Consider the following 13,360-nt stretch of genomic DNA (forward strand, 5'->3'; position numbering starts at 1 on the left):
TTCTTGAGATTTCTGTATGCTGCTTGAAATTGATTTTTTCCTGTTGAAGGTAATTGTTTCTGCTCCTAATGGCAATGGAACTCAGGAAATTATTATAAGATTCTGTAATGTTGTGAAATGTATGAAGGTGATGATTCTGAACTGATAGGTGGGGAGCTTTGACCATGTCTCCTAGAAGTTCTCCACTCTTCTATTGGATTTTGCTGAAGCAGTCAGGTATGGCTAAGAAGAGTGAAACGAGTATGGCATTTGGTGTTGTGTTGGTTTGTGGGAGTTTTTTTGTGGTTTTGTTTGTTTGCTTTCTACTCACTATAACTTGTATTTTAGACTGCAACAATGAGGTTTCCAACTGTTAACAGCTTAATTTTTACTAAGTTGCTGAATAACATTTTTGCACCCCTGCAGTGCTTTGCCCTTCCATTCCTTCCTCCCTGTGCTACTGTGTTCCTAAGTTAGAATTGCAGCATACTGTAAAAGGAAAAGGCTTTAGTAGAACAGCAAAGCCTCAGAATATTTTATTTTCCCATTTGTAAAAAGGAAATATGTAAATAAAGGGATTTAGTTGAACCTCATAACCCGTTTCTACACATGGTAGCAACTGCCTCTTTGTGAACAGCCTGTCTTTCATGAATTGTGTAGTGCTTCAATGCTGGGGGCTGCTAAGCATCCTGTGATTATCCCATAAGGTTGCTTAAAGGGCTCCAGTGCAATAACATTTCTACTCACAGTAGAAAGTCCTGTGTGCTGGTTTGAGGCCAGCCAGAACATCTCTTGCCCCGAAAGGGACAAAAGAATGACACACGCAAACGGATTGGAGAGTGATGGAAAGTTTAAATGGAAAAGCAATTGGTGAAGCTACAGAGAACTACAAACTACAAAGCATAGTGGAAAAGAATATCCTAAAGCATACAGAACCCCCTCACAGAATTCCCAAAAGCTTCCCAATCCTCCCTTCCTCCCACCTGAGGGTCTACCCAATCCCTCAGGGCTCTTCCTTCCCCCCCCCTCCCACTGCTAGGCAAGTCTCAGGCTGGCCAGGTCTGAGACTGCCCCCCCCTCCATTCTCCTCCTGGCATTAGGCCTAGTCAGGCCTAAGAGGCCTGAGATACCCCCCCGGCATTACCCGATAAGAGAGGACATCTCCCGTGGGAGCAGAGAGGGAAGAAAGAGGAAGAGAATGGCTCTGCAGATGGCTTTATAGGGCGCAGGATTTATGGATAGAAATACGCCATTTCCTGTGTCCACCCCTATTGGGTGGGCACCCGGGACACCAGAGATGTACCTCATGCAGCAGTGGCAGGGGGCACCCAGCCTAAACTGCCATAGTCCTGTTAGCTGGGCCTGAGGAGACTGGTACCTAGCTTCTTCTGTAGAACAGTGGAAAAACTAAGGAGCTCTTGTTTGTAGGCTAGACATAACTCTCTGTGCAACTTACTTATTTCATGAAATTCGTGACCTGGCTTATAGCGCTCAACTACATGAAGTGTCTGAAATGTCAGGAATGATCTCTTATGCAGCTGTGTATGTTGCTTGTATATATATCACAATACACAAAATACAAACTGTTTATGAATTTGTAGTTGTTTTCTGTTTACTGTAATTAAGGTTGTGGTGCATAGAGTTGGTGTTTTGAACATGTTGCTTTTGATTTAAACTGACAGATGGAATTATTTCCTTGCATAGCATCTATTTGCTTTGTGAAACATGGAAGTCTATTATTGATATACTCTGAAATAAAAAAACAAACTTGCAATGTAGCTAACAAGTTAGTTATAGCAATGGTAAAACAGCTGGTCATGGAAACAACTATCTAAAATTATGGCTTACAATTAACAAGATATCTTGTAGTTGGATCATTTCATAACCCTTTGTTGCAAGGCTACTTTCACTTTTGACTCATCTGATAATAGCTATTGTATTGTCAGGGCAGTATGTTTCAGAATGTTGTTGAGTAATATTTGCTCAAAACATTGTGAAAATAGTGGATTATTCTTATGGTTTAACCCCAGCAAGCAACTAGACACCACAGCTGCTTACTCACTACCCCCCAGTGGGATGGGGGGAGAATCAGAAGAGTAACAGTGAGAAAACTTGTGGATTGAGACAAAGGCAGTTTAAGAATTAAAAAAAAGAAGGGGAAAAAACAATGGGGGTGAGGACATAGGATTGACACATAGAGGGATGGATAGCAAACTACCAACAAACCCCAAAAAAACAAGTGATGTAAAAGAAAACACTTGCTACTATCTGAGTGATGCCCAGCCAGTTGTCCCTGAGCAACCACAGCCCCTGCCAACCTTCATTCCCCCAGCTTTGTATGCTGAGCAATGACATCATATGGTATGGAATATCCCTTTGGTCAGTTGGGGGTCAGCTTCCCCAGCTTACTTGCTGGTGAGGTGGTGTAGGAAGCAGAAAAGACCTTGACTCCATGTTATTTTAGTTTTATTCCAGTTATTAAATATATCTTATCTCAACCTACAAATCACAATACCTATTGCGGAAAAATGCTAGTGCTAATTTTGGTTTCCTCATCTCAATGGCATGAGTTTATCTGTTCGCAAGCTAGCATGTTAAACAATTCATTGAGGACTTGGCATTGATAGCATCTCAATCTGTTTTTAATTTTTCTAATCAATGCTAACACAAATAAATCCTTTAAAAATTCAATATTCAATTGTTCTTTGGTAAATTCTATTTCATAGTTAAGTTACATGCTTACAATTGAAGTCAAATGTGTGTATATTTGCATATCAGTGCTATGAAAACTGCTATTTTCATTGTATAGTACAACTTATTTCTCTGTCTTCTGAAATACAAAGAGACAGTTTTTATCTGTCTTGTCTCTTTTACAGTAGAAAGATTCACTGAGCATCCAGGTTGTGGTGTACAAAATAGAACCTAGGCTTGATTTGCACAAACGCTGAATGCTTCCAAATGCAACTGAAGCAAGCAGGAGTTTTTCACATGTAAAAACCTATATATATTGCCAAGTACTTGGGAAAAACAGATGTAGGCATCTCAAACTTGAGATGTAATATTAATGGATGCTTGCAAACTCAGCCTGAATACCTCAGTTCCCTATAAGTAAAACGGAATTAATACCATTTCTTTGTCTAGTGGGAGAATTGGAAAACCAATTAGTTCATGTGTGTGATGTGTTCAGTTTTCATATGCTATTGAAAATGTCCTAAGGTTATCAATAACTCTGCCTTTACAGCAGAATGTGAATAGTAAGTAATACAGTAGGCAATATAGAAAGCAGTGGAAAAACTGAGTCACCCAGTATGACATTATTTGAATTAAAGACTGTCATAATAGACATGCACCAAAAAAAAAAAAAAGTTTAGACTGAACTTTATTTCTGCCATTTTCTGACTCTCGAGCGCTTACTTTAACAGCCTTATTGTTATCTTGCTGTATTTTTCATAGAATCACTCTATTCATCATAGAATCATTTAGGTTGGAAAAGACCTTTAAGATTGAGTCCAGCTGTTAACAAATTTGCATTTTTAATTTTTTTCTTGTGTATGTTAAACCAAAAGACCGTTTTCATATCTCTTCCAAAATATGCTTTTTTACAACTCTTGTAAGACATACGTAGACTGGTAGAATCAATAGGTGAATAGTCTAAAATAGTTGATATAGTGTAAAACAGCTGTGTAAAAGTTTTCCTTCTTAAGAGGTTTTGAGAACAACATTTGGCATAGTTTCAATTGCTCCCTCCAACAGATCAACACCTGCTCCTCACTTCATGTCATCTGCAATCTTACTGATGATGGACTCAATTCCTTCATCCACATCATCAATAAAGATATTGAACAGGATGGGGCCCAGCACTGATCCCTAGGGGACACCACTTGTGACTGGCTGCCAACTGGATGTGGCACTGTTCACCACCACTCTCTGGGCCCGGCCCTCCAGCCAGTTCTTGACCCATTTCAGAGTGAATCTGTCCAAACCACGAGCTGCCAGCTTTGCCAGGAGCTTCTTGTGGCAGACAGTGTCAAAGGCTTTGCTGAAGTCCAGGTAGGCTACATCCACAGCCTTCCCCGCATTCACCAGACGGGTAACCTGATCATAAAAGCAGATCAGGTTGGTCAGGCAGGACCTGCCCCTCCTGAATCCATGCTGGCTGGGCCTGATCCCCTGACCATCTTGCAGGTTCTGTGTGATTGTACTCAGGATGACCTGTTCCATAACCTTGCCTGGCACTGAGGTCAGGCTGACAGGTCTGTAATTTCCTGGTTCCTCCTTCAGGCCCTTTTTGTGGATGGGCATCACATTGGCCAGCCTCCAGTCATCAGGGACCTCACCTGTGAGCCAGGACTGCTGATAAATGATGGAGAGTGGCTTGGCCAGCTCATCTGCCAGCTCTCTCAGCACCCTAGGATGGATCCCATCAGGTCCCATGGGCTTGTGAGGATCCAAGTGGGTCAGCAGGTCCCTTACTGCTTCCTCCTGGATTACAGGGGGACTATACTGGTCCCCAACTCCATCTGCCAGTTCAGGAGGCCAGTTGTCCTGAAGACAGCCTGTCCCACTATTGAAGACTGAGGCAAAGAAGGTGTTAAGTACCTCTGCCTTTTCCTCATCTTTTGTTACTATATTCCCCTCCACATCCAATAAGGAGTGGAGGTTGTCCTTGCCTCTTCTTTTGCCATTAATATATTTGTAGAAATATTTTTTATTCTCCTTTATGGCAGTGGCTAGTCTAAGTTCTAAATGGGCTTTTGCCTCTCTAATTTTTTTCCTACAAGACTTAGCAATGTCCTTAAACTCATCCTGGGATATGTCCCCTTTTTTCCAAAGGTGATACACCCTCTTTTTTTCCTTTAATTCCTTTAGAAGCTCCTTGCCCATCCATTCTGGTTGTCTCCCTCGTCGGCTCCTCTTCCAGCACATGGGCATAGCCTGTTCCTGTGCCTTCAAGAGTTCTTTCTTGAAGTAAGTCCAGCCTTCCTGGACCCCTTTGTTTTTAAGGGCTGTTTCCCAAGGAACTTTCTGAGTTAATTCCTTGAATAAGCCAAAGTCTGCCCTTTGGATGTCCATGGTGGAGGTTTTGGTGCTGCCCCTCCTGGTTTCACCGTATATTGAAAACTCAATTATTTCGTGGTCACTGGACCCCAGGCAGCCTCCCACCACCACATCTCCCACCACCACATCTCCCACCAGCCCTTCTCTATTTGTAAACAGCAAGTCAAGTAGGGCTGAACCCCTGGTAGGCTTGCTTTAACAGCTGGGATAAGTAGCTATCCTCCATACACTCCAGGAACCTTCTAGACTGCCTCTTCTCTGCAGTGTTCAATTCCTAGCAGATGTCTGGCAGGTTAAAGTCACCCACAGGAACAAGGGGAAGCAATCTTGAGGCAGCCTCCAGCTGCTTGAAGAAAATTAAATCAACCTCTTCTTCCTGATTAGGTGGTCTATAACAGACTCCAACCAGGATGTCAGACTTGTTGGCCTTACCCCTAATTCTTACCCATAGGGACTCAACCTGATCATCCTTAGTCTCAACCTCCATGATGTCCAGAGTCTCCCTAATATACAGGGCCACTCCTCCACCCCATCTCCCTCTCCTGTCTCTCCTGAAGAGTCTGTAGCCCTTGATTACAGCACTCCAGTTGTGAGCGTCATCCCACCACGTTTCGGTGATGGCAAAAACATCATAGTTTTCCTCCTGTACCAAGACTTCCAGCTCCTCTTGTTTGTTACCCATGCTGTGTGCATTAGTGTACATACACTTCAGCTGGGCTGCTGGGTTTTCCCCTGTCTGTGGCTTACCACCCTCAGCCTCCTTTGGTTCATGTCTAGTAATGTTGTGCTCACTCCCCTCCCCCTTCAAGCCTAGTTTAAAGCCCTTTGTACAAGCCCTGCCAGCTTGTGTGCCAAGATCTTTCTCCCCCTCTGTGACAGGTGTACCCCATCTGTTGCTAGCAGACCTGGGGCTATGTAGAGTTCCCCAAGATCAAGGAACCCAAAATTTTGTTGGTGACACCAGCCTCTTAGCCACTTATTAATCAGGAATGTTTTCCTGTTCCTTTCAGCATTCATGCATGCAATTAAGGGTATAGATGAAAAAATTACCTGTGTCCCTGATCCCTCAACTACTTTTCCCAGTGCCTTGAAGTCCCTTTTGATTGATTTAAGACTTCTGGTATTGACTTCATCACTTCCCACTTGCATAACTGGCAAGGGATAGTAATAGGGCTGTACTACATTAGGCAGCCTTCTGGTAACATCCCTGACCCGGGCCCCAGGGAGGCAGCAGACTACCCTGTGGGAAGGGTCCAGCCGACATATGGGGCCCTCTATTCCTTTCAGAAGGGAATCACCAATCACAGTTACCCTCCTCTTTTTCTTTTGTGTACAAGTTCTGATGCAAGGGGGGGACTGATTTGCTTTAGTCGACCCCCCAGATGGTGTTGCTTTTGCTTCCAGGATCACCTCACCCTCAACCTCTAGTGCCCCATATCTGTTGTGCAAGGGCACCTGAGGAGGTGAGGGGGGCTGGAAGGGTTTTGCCTTGCCCCTTCTGACAGGCACCTGTATCCATTCTCCGCTGCTTCTTGCATCACTTCCCTCTGCCTAGGGGGTCTGCAGAGCCTGTTACCACAAATCTAACTCCCTTTCACATTCCCTTATGGTCCTTAGTCTTTCTACTGCATCCTTCAGCTCAGCCACTAGGTTAAGCAGATCATTGATCTGCTCACACCGAATGCAGGCATTGTCTCTGCCACTCTCGACCTCTCGTGCCAGGCTCCAACACTCATCGCAGCTGCATGCCTGAACACTTGCATGCTTATGTGTGGGCTCTCTTTGGGTACCCACAGTTTTACAGACAGCCTGAGACTGAGTCATAACCATGGCTCAATTCCTTCGGGGAACCGGGCCTTTTTTTTTAATTTTTTTTTTTTCACCCCTCACACGCTACTCGCCACGTTCCAGTGAGAAGATGATCTTTCCCGCAGCTGCCCTTGCGCTGAAATGGCGGTCTCGCGCTAATTGGTACTTAAATTCTGCACGGTTCCCGGGCAACACCCTCCAGCGACGTCACTTCCCTAGCAGGCGCACTGGAGGGCTGTCCCCACCAGTCCTGCTTGTCCCTTTGGGGTCCTTCCGCCCTCAGAAAGCCCAAAGCAAACCCAGGAAACCCCTAAAGCAATTCGAGTTAAAGCAAAGCTCAGCTAACAGTTACCGAGGCTTTCCAGCGGCTGCCCTCGCGCTGAAAAATAGGATTCATGTTGGGTTTGGGGAAGACTATTTTTTGTCTGAAATATGGTGACTACTGTCATTTAGGTGCAGGCATTTATACTGTGATCTGTTTTTATTTGAGAAACGGGTTACAGCCTGAATTGAAGCCTGACTAGGCTTAAAATACAACTCAGATCAGTTACCTCTGGTTTTGCTTTTTGACTGAAAATGACCAAATTGAGGAGGAAAGAAGAAGCTGGTTATAGGGAACCTTTGTCCCATTTGGATGGTTCAGAGTGCTTTCCTCCAATGTGAGTTACTTGGGGTAATGAGATATCTGAACCTGTAAAGCTTTAAAAATTCTGTGTATCAGAAATGAGTAATTAGAGAAGTTGCACTTATAAACATCTAATAACTTTATTTTAAACAAGGGTTTGGAGTTACATCAGTTTAACTGAGAACTTTCATTAGTTTCATAGGCCTGTACTGTGAGAATAAACAGAAGCCTTAAATTCTAAAGACATGCATTGTTGTTTTTTAGATGGTATCATGGAAAACTTGACAGAGCAATTGCAGAAGAACGTCTTCGGCAAGCGGGAAAACCTGGAAGTTACCTTATTCGAGAGAGTGATCGAAGACCGGGTTCATTTGTGCTTTCATTCCTTAGTAAAACAAATGTCAATCATTTTAGGTGAGAACTAAATGTTTTCTTTTAAAATGCTGTAACCTGTTAATTTGTGGGTTTAGAATCATAGAATCACCTGGGTTGGAAGGGACCTCCAAAGGTCATCTAGTCCAACCCCCCTGCAGTGAGTAGGGACATCCTCAACTTGATCAAGTTGCTCAGAGCCCCGTCAAGCCTCACCTTGAATATCCACTTGCATGGGGGCCTCTGGGCAACCCGTTTCAGTTTTCAACCACCCTCACTGTAAAGAACTTTTTCCTAACATCCAATCTAAATCTGCTCTTCTCTAATTTCAAACCATTGCCCCTTGGCCTATCACTGCAGGCCCTCATAAACAGTCCCTCTCCAGCCTTCTTGCAGGCCTCCTTCAGGTGGCGGTGGCGATTAGGTCTCCCCAGAGCCTTCTCCAGGCTGAGCAACACCAGCTCCCTCAGCCTGTCCTCATAGCAGAGATGCTCCAGCCCTGTAATCATTTTTGTGGCCCTCCTCTGGACCCGCTCCATCAGGCCCATGTCCTTCCTGAATTGAGAGCTCCAGAGCTGGATGCAGTACTCCAGGTGCATTCTTACCAGAGCAGAGTAGCAGAATCACCTCTCGATCTGCTGGTCATGCTTCATTTGATGCAGCCCAGGATGTGATTTGCCTTCTGGGCTACAAGTGCACACTGTCTGCTCATGTCCAGCTTCTTGTTCACCAGCACCCCCAAGTCCTTTACCTCAAGGTCCTTATCCACTGAACAGTCCACCCATCAAACCCAAGAACTTAGTACAATGTAGAAAACAAATGTATTATAAATTGAATAATTATTTTTACCTTTATTTTTTTTAATATATGTGTGGTATGGCTCTTTACTAGGGTTTAATTGTTTTAAACCTTAATGTTACTTAATTCCTTTATAGGCTAAAGAATGAAAATATGAGGAAACTAATCTCATCAAAATAGAAAAGCTTTTCTAAAGCTGTTGTGAATAAATTTACAGTAACATGCAGGCTTCTTATTAGTAATCTGGGAAAATTGTTTTGAGTCTGTTCTGCAGTTACTGGTGCTCACAGGACATACTTGAATAAAGTCATAGCAAATCTAGGTGCTTCCTTTTATAAGAAATAACAAGGAGGAACAAAGAGGTTATGTATTTAATAATATGAGGATTTGCTGGAATCAGCTTTCAGTATGTTGGAATTAGTTGTTCTAAATACAAATAGCCCTGTATTGTATCTGAAATTGTAACCAGAATTATTTTACCATTATCAAGTTTTATGCATTAATTTATTCTCATTTAGTATAAATGAGATATGTTCTGGGAAGTGCTTGAATGTTAGTCAGCAAGTAGTGTGCTTTAGTTTAATCGTCACAAAATAGGATATCAAGTGCATTTTCAGCAGTAGAAAAAAGAAACTTTTTCAGCTATCTAGAGAACAAGAAATAAAGCAAATTTACTTGCTAAGCAAACAGAAATATCATGCTTCTGTTTGCATCATGTCTGAGCTAACAATTCATGCTTCTCATCTATACTGATTCTTGTTTGGCAACTAGTTACTATGTAGCAGTAGTAGAAAATTAAGCTGTTTAATATTTGCTTTTTAAATGCTGTTTTTAAGACTGTTAATAACTTCTGCTTATTGTAGCCAATATCAGATGTCGAATGTGGGTTCATAAAATTTTCTGGCATCTCAGATGGAAAATGGGGAAAACATTCTAAGAAATGGATCCTTTTCATATTTTAAAGAATCTTTCCTTCTTGGACCCATTCAATAAGAGATAACTATTCAAAGGAAACTAATCTGTTTGCTGATACCGTTCTTCATAGAACAGACATGCTTTTCATTTCATTTGTTGACTGCAAAGTATATATGTTTTTGTTATTAGAAGGGTAGATATTACAACCAAACATTTTTTCAGCCTCGAGAATGGCACTCTTGAAGTTATTTCAGCCAAATATAGGAATGTGTCCACTGAGTCCCACAGACTGGAAGTGTCACTTTCACCAAAGCTAGTTCTTTGCAAATTGCAGCCATCCAAAAAAAGGGTAACATTTACATTGTTCAACCATCTCACTGATATTTTTGTTTCCTAAAAGTGATGTTTGTTTGACCTAAAATATTGGAATTTCAGTCAAAGTTCTCCAAATCCCCCTCCTCCAATTTGGATATAGACATATGTTCATGCAGCATGTGATTGACAGATAGCATATGAGTCCATCAAAACTAAATTCTTTTTGGCTGTAGTAGTATGGATTTTTATGAGTTGCTGAGCAATTATAAATATTGGAAAATCTTTATATTTTCATCTTGTCCTTCAGAATTTTCTGTGATTACAGAATTCTTTGTATTTATGAGTTAATAGATTCTGAAGAAATGTTTCATTTGAGCTCAATTTAATAATAAAATGTGGAACACTAAATTTAATTTAGAAACCTATGGATTTTATAAGTAATCTGTTAGGATATATGCCAAGAGATCTAGTCTAGATCCTTAAAATTATATTATTTTCTGACTCCCCTTGCTGTGCTATATGCTTGAAAACTTCAGTTTTCATCTTAAAAAATCAATCTTAGTATATGTTTTACACTCTTGTTTGGAAGAAATATTATATTTTAAACAACTGACCTAAGAAGAGAGATTTTTAACACAGAAATGTATCCAAATACTGACTTGTTAAAGAAAAATTAAAATAAAAGAATTGTCAGGGTTGGAAGGGACCTCAAGGATCATCTATTTCCAACCCCCCTGCCATGGGCAGGGATACCTTACAGTAGATCAGGTTGCTCAGAGCCCCATCCCACCTGGCCTTAACAATCTCCAGGGATGGGGCTTCTACCCCCTCCCTTGGCAACCTGTTCCAGTGTCTCACCACCTTCATGGTGAAGGACTTCTTCCTAACATCTAATCTGAATCTACCCATTTCTAGTTTTGCTCAATTGCCCCTAGCCCTATCACTACCCAACATCCTAAAAAGTCCCTCTCCAGCTTTCTTGTAGGCCCCCTTCAGATACTGGAAGACCACAATAAGGTCTCCTCAGAGCCTATCTTCTCCAAACTGAACAGCCCAAACTCTCTCAGTCTGTCTCCATAGGAGAGGTGCTCCAGCCCTCTGATCATCCTCATGGCCCTTCTCTGGACATGATCCTGAACATCCATATCCCTCTTGTAATAGGGGCTCCAGAACTGGATGCAGTAATCCAGGTGGGGTCTCACTAGAGTGGAATAGAGGGGGAGAATCACCTCTCTTGACCTGCTGTCCACACTTCTCTTCATGCAGACCAGGATACGATTGGCTTTCTGGGCTGCAAGTGCACATTGACAGCTCATGTTGAGCTTCTCATCCACCAGCACCCCCAAGTCCTTTTCTTCAGGGCTGCTTTCAAGCCAGTCACTGCCCAGCCTATATTTGTGTTTGGGATTGCCCCAACCCAGAGGCAGGACCTTGCATTTGGTCTTGTTGAACTTCATGAGGTTGGCTTGGGCTTACCTCTCTAGCCTGTCAAGGTCCCTCTGGATGGCATCCCTTCCCTCCAGTGTGGCAGCCACACCACACATGTTGGTGTTGTTGGTGAACTTGCTGAAGGTGCACTCAATGCCACTGTCCATGTCACCAACAAAGATGTTAAACAAGACTGGTCCCAGTACTGATCCTTGGGGGACTCCACTTGTCACTGTCTCCACTTGGACATTGACCCATTGACAGCCACTCTTTGGGTGTGGCCATCAAGCCAGTTTTTTATCCACTGAGTTGTCCATCCATCGAACCCATATTTCACCAGTTTGGAGACCAGGATGTCATGTGGGACAATGTCAAAGGCTTTGCTCAGATCCAGGTAAATTATGTCATTTGCTCGTCCCTCATCTATTAATGTTGTGATCTCTTCATAGAAAGCCACCAGGTTTGTCAGGCAAAATTTGCCCTTGGTGAAGCCATATTGATTGTACCAAATCACCTCTTCGTTATTCTTCTGTCTCAGCAGTGCCTCCAGGAGTGCTCCATGATCTTACTGGGCACAGAGGTGAGACTGACTGGCCTATAGTTCCCTGGGTCATCCTACTTTCCCTTTTTGAAAATGGGGGTTATGTTTCCCCTTTTCCAGTCAGTGGGGGCTTCCCCAGACTGCCACGACTTTTGGAATATAATAGAGAGCGGTTTAGCAACTTCATCTGCCAGTTCCCTCAGCACCTGTGGGTGTATCCCATTGGGTCCCATGGACTTGAATATTTTCAGGTTCTTCAGATGGTCATGAACCTGATCTTCACTCACAATGGGCAGTTCCTTCTTCCAGCCCCTATCATTATCTTCTGTGACTCCGGGAGTGTGGCTGGAGCCCTTGCCAGTGAAAACTGAGGTAAAGAAGTCGTTGAGAACCTCAGCCTTCTGTGTCACTTGTCACCAGTTCACCTGTTTCCTTTCTGAGGGGGCCACAGCTTCCCTAGTCTTCTTTTTACCATTAATAAACATTTAGAAAATTTTGCTTTTCCACTCGATCTCCCTGTCTGGATTTAATTCTAACTGAACTTTATCTTTTCTAACCAGGTCTCTTGCTGCTCGGGTAGCTTCCTTATATGCCCCCCATTCTAGCTGTCCTTTCTTCCACTCCGTATAGAGTTTCTTTTTGTGTGACAGAGTGTCCAGGAGCTCCTTGCTCAGCCAGGCAGGTCTCCTAGCATTCTTTCCTGCTTTCTTCTTTGTTGGTATACTTTGCTCCTGGACACAGAGAAGGTGATCCTTGAACACTGACCAGATGTCCTGGGCCCCTCTTCCCTCTAGGGCTTTGTCCCATGATACTTTGGCCAGCAGATCCCTGAAGCGATCAAAGTCTGCATGCTTAAAGTCCAGGGTTGTAAGCTTGGGATACGTCCTCCTAGTTGCCCTGAGGATCTTAAATTCTATTGCTTCATAGTCACTGCACCCAAGGTTATCCCTGAGCCTCACATTGGTCACCAGCCCCTCCTTATTGGTGAGAACAAGGACCAGCATAGCACCTTTTCTCATTGGTTCCTCTACCATTTGGAGGAGGAAGTTTTCATCTATGCAATCCAGGAACATCCTGGATTGCTGGAGACTAGCTGTGTTGTCCCTCCAGCAGATGTCAGGGTGGTTGAAATCACCCATGAGGACCAGGGCTTGTGAACATGAAGCCACTTCTGTTTGCCTGTGGAGGGCCTCATCTGCTTGGTTCTGCTGGTCAGGTGGCCTGTAGCAGACCCCTACAGTAACATCTCCTTCCCCTGTCTTCCCTTTAATCTTCACCCATATGCTCTCAACCAGTTCATCATCCTTCCCCAGGTGGAGCTCCACTGATTCCAGCTGGTCACTGATGTAGAGGGCAACACCTCCTCCCCTCCTCCCCTGACTGTCCTTCCTAAAGAGCTTGTACCTGTCTATCCCTATATTCCAGTCATGGGTATCATCCCATCAAGTTTCAGTAATAGCCACTATGTCATGGCATTCCAGCAGTGCAGTGGCCCTTAATTCATCCTGTTTGTTGCCTAA

At 43.3% G+C, this 13,360-nt stretch overlaps 1 protein-coding gene across 1 annotated transcript in view; it reads left to right on the plus strand.

Annotated features, from left to right (window-relative positions):
• The window catches only part of LOC128979116 (ras GTPase-activating protein 1-like), a 203,148-nt gene that overhangs the window by 18,429 nt on the left and 171,359 nt on the right, over positions 1-13,360 (plus strand). The window contains exon 3 of the mRNA XM_054397213.1: positions 7,736-7,885. Within this exon, the coding sequence (XP_054253188.1) occupies positions 7,736-7,885 (150 nt within the window). The remainder of the gene's footprint in view (positions 1-7,735; positions 7,886-13,360) is intronic.

Source organism: Indicator indicator, chromosome W (genome assembly GCF_027791375.1).
Source record: "Indicator indicator isolate 239-I01 chromosome W, UM_Iind_1.1, whole genome shotgun sequence".
In the NCBI taxonomy this organism is placed as follows: Eukaryota; Metazoa; Chordata; class Aves; order Piciformes; family Indicatoridae; genus Indicator; species Indicator indicator.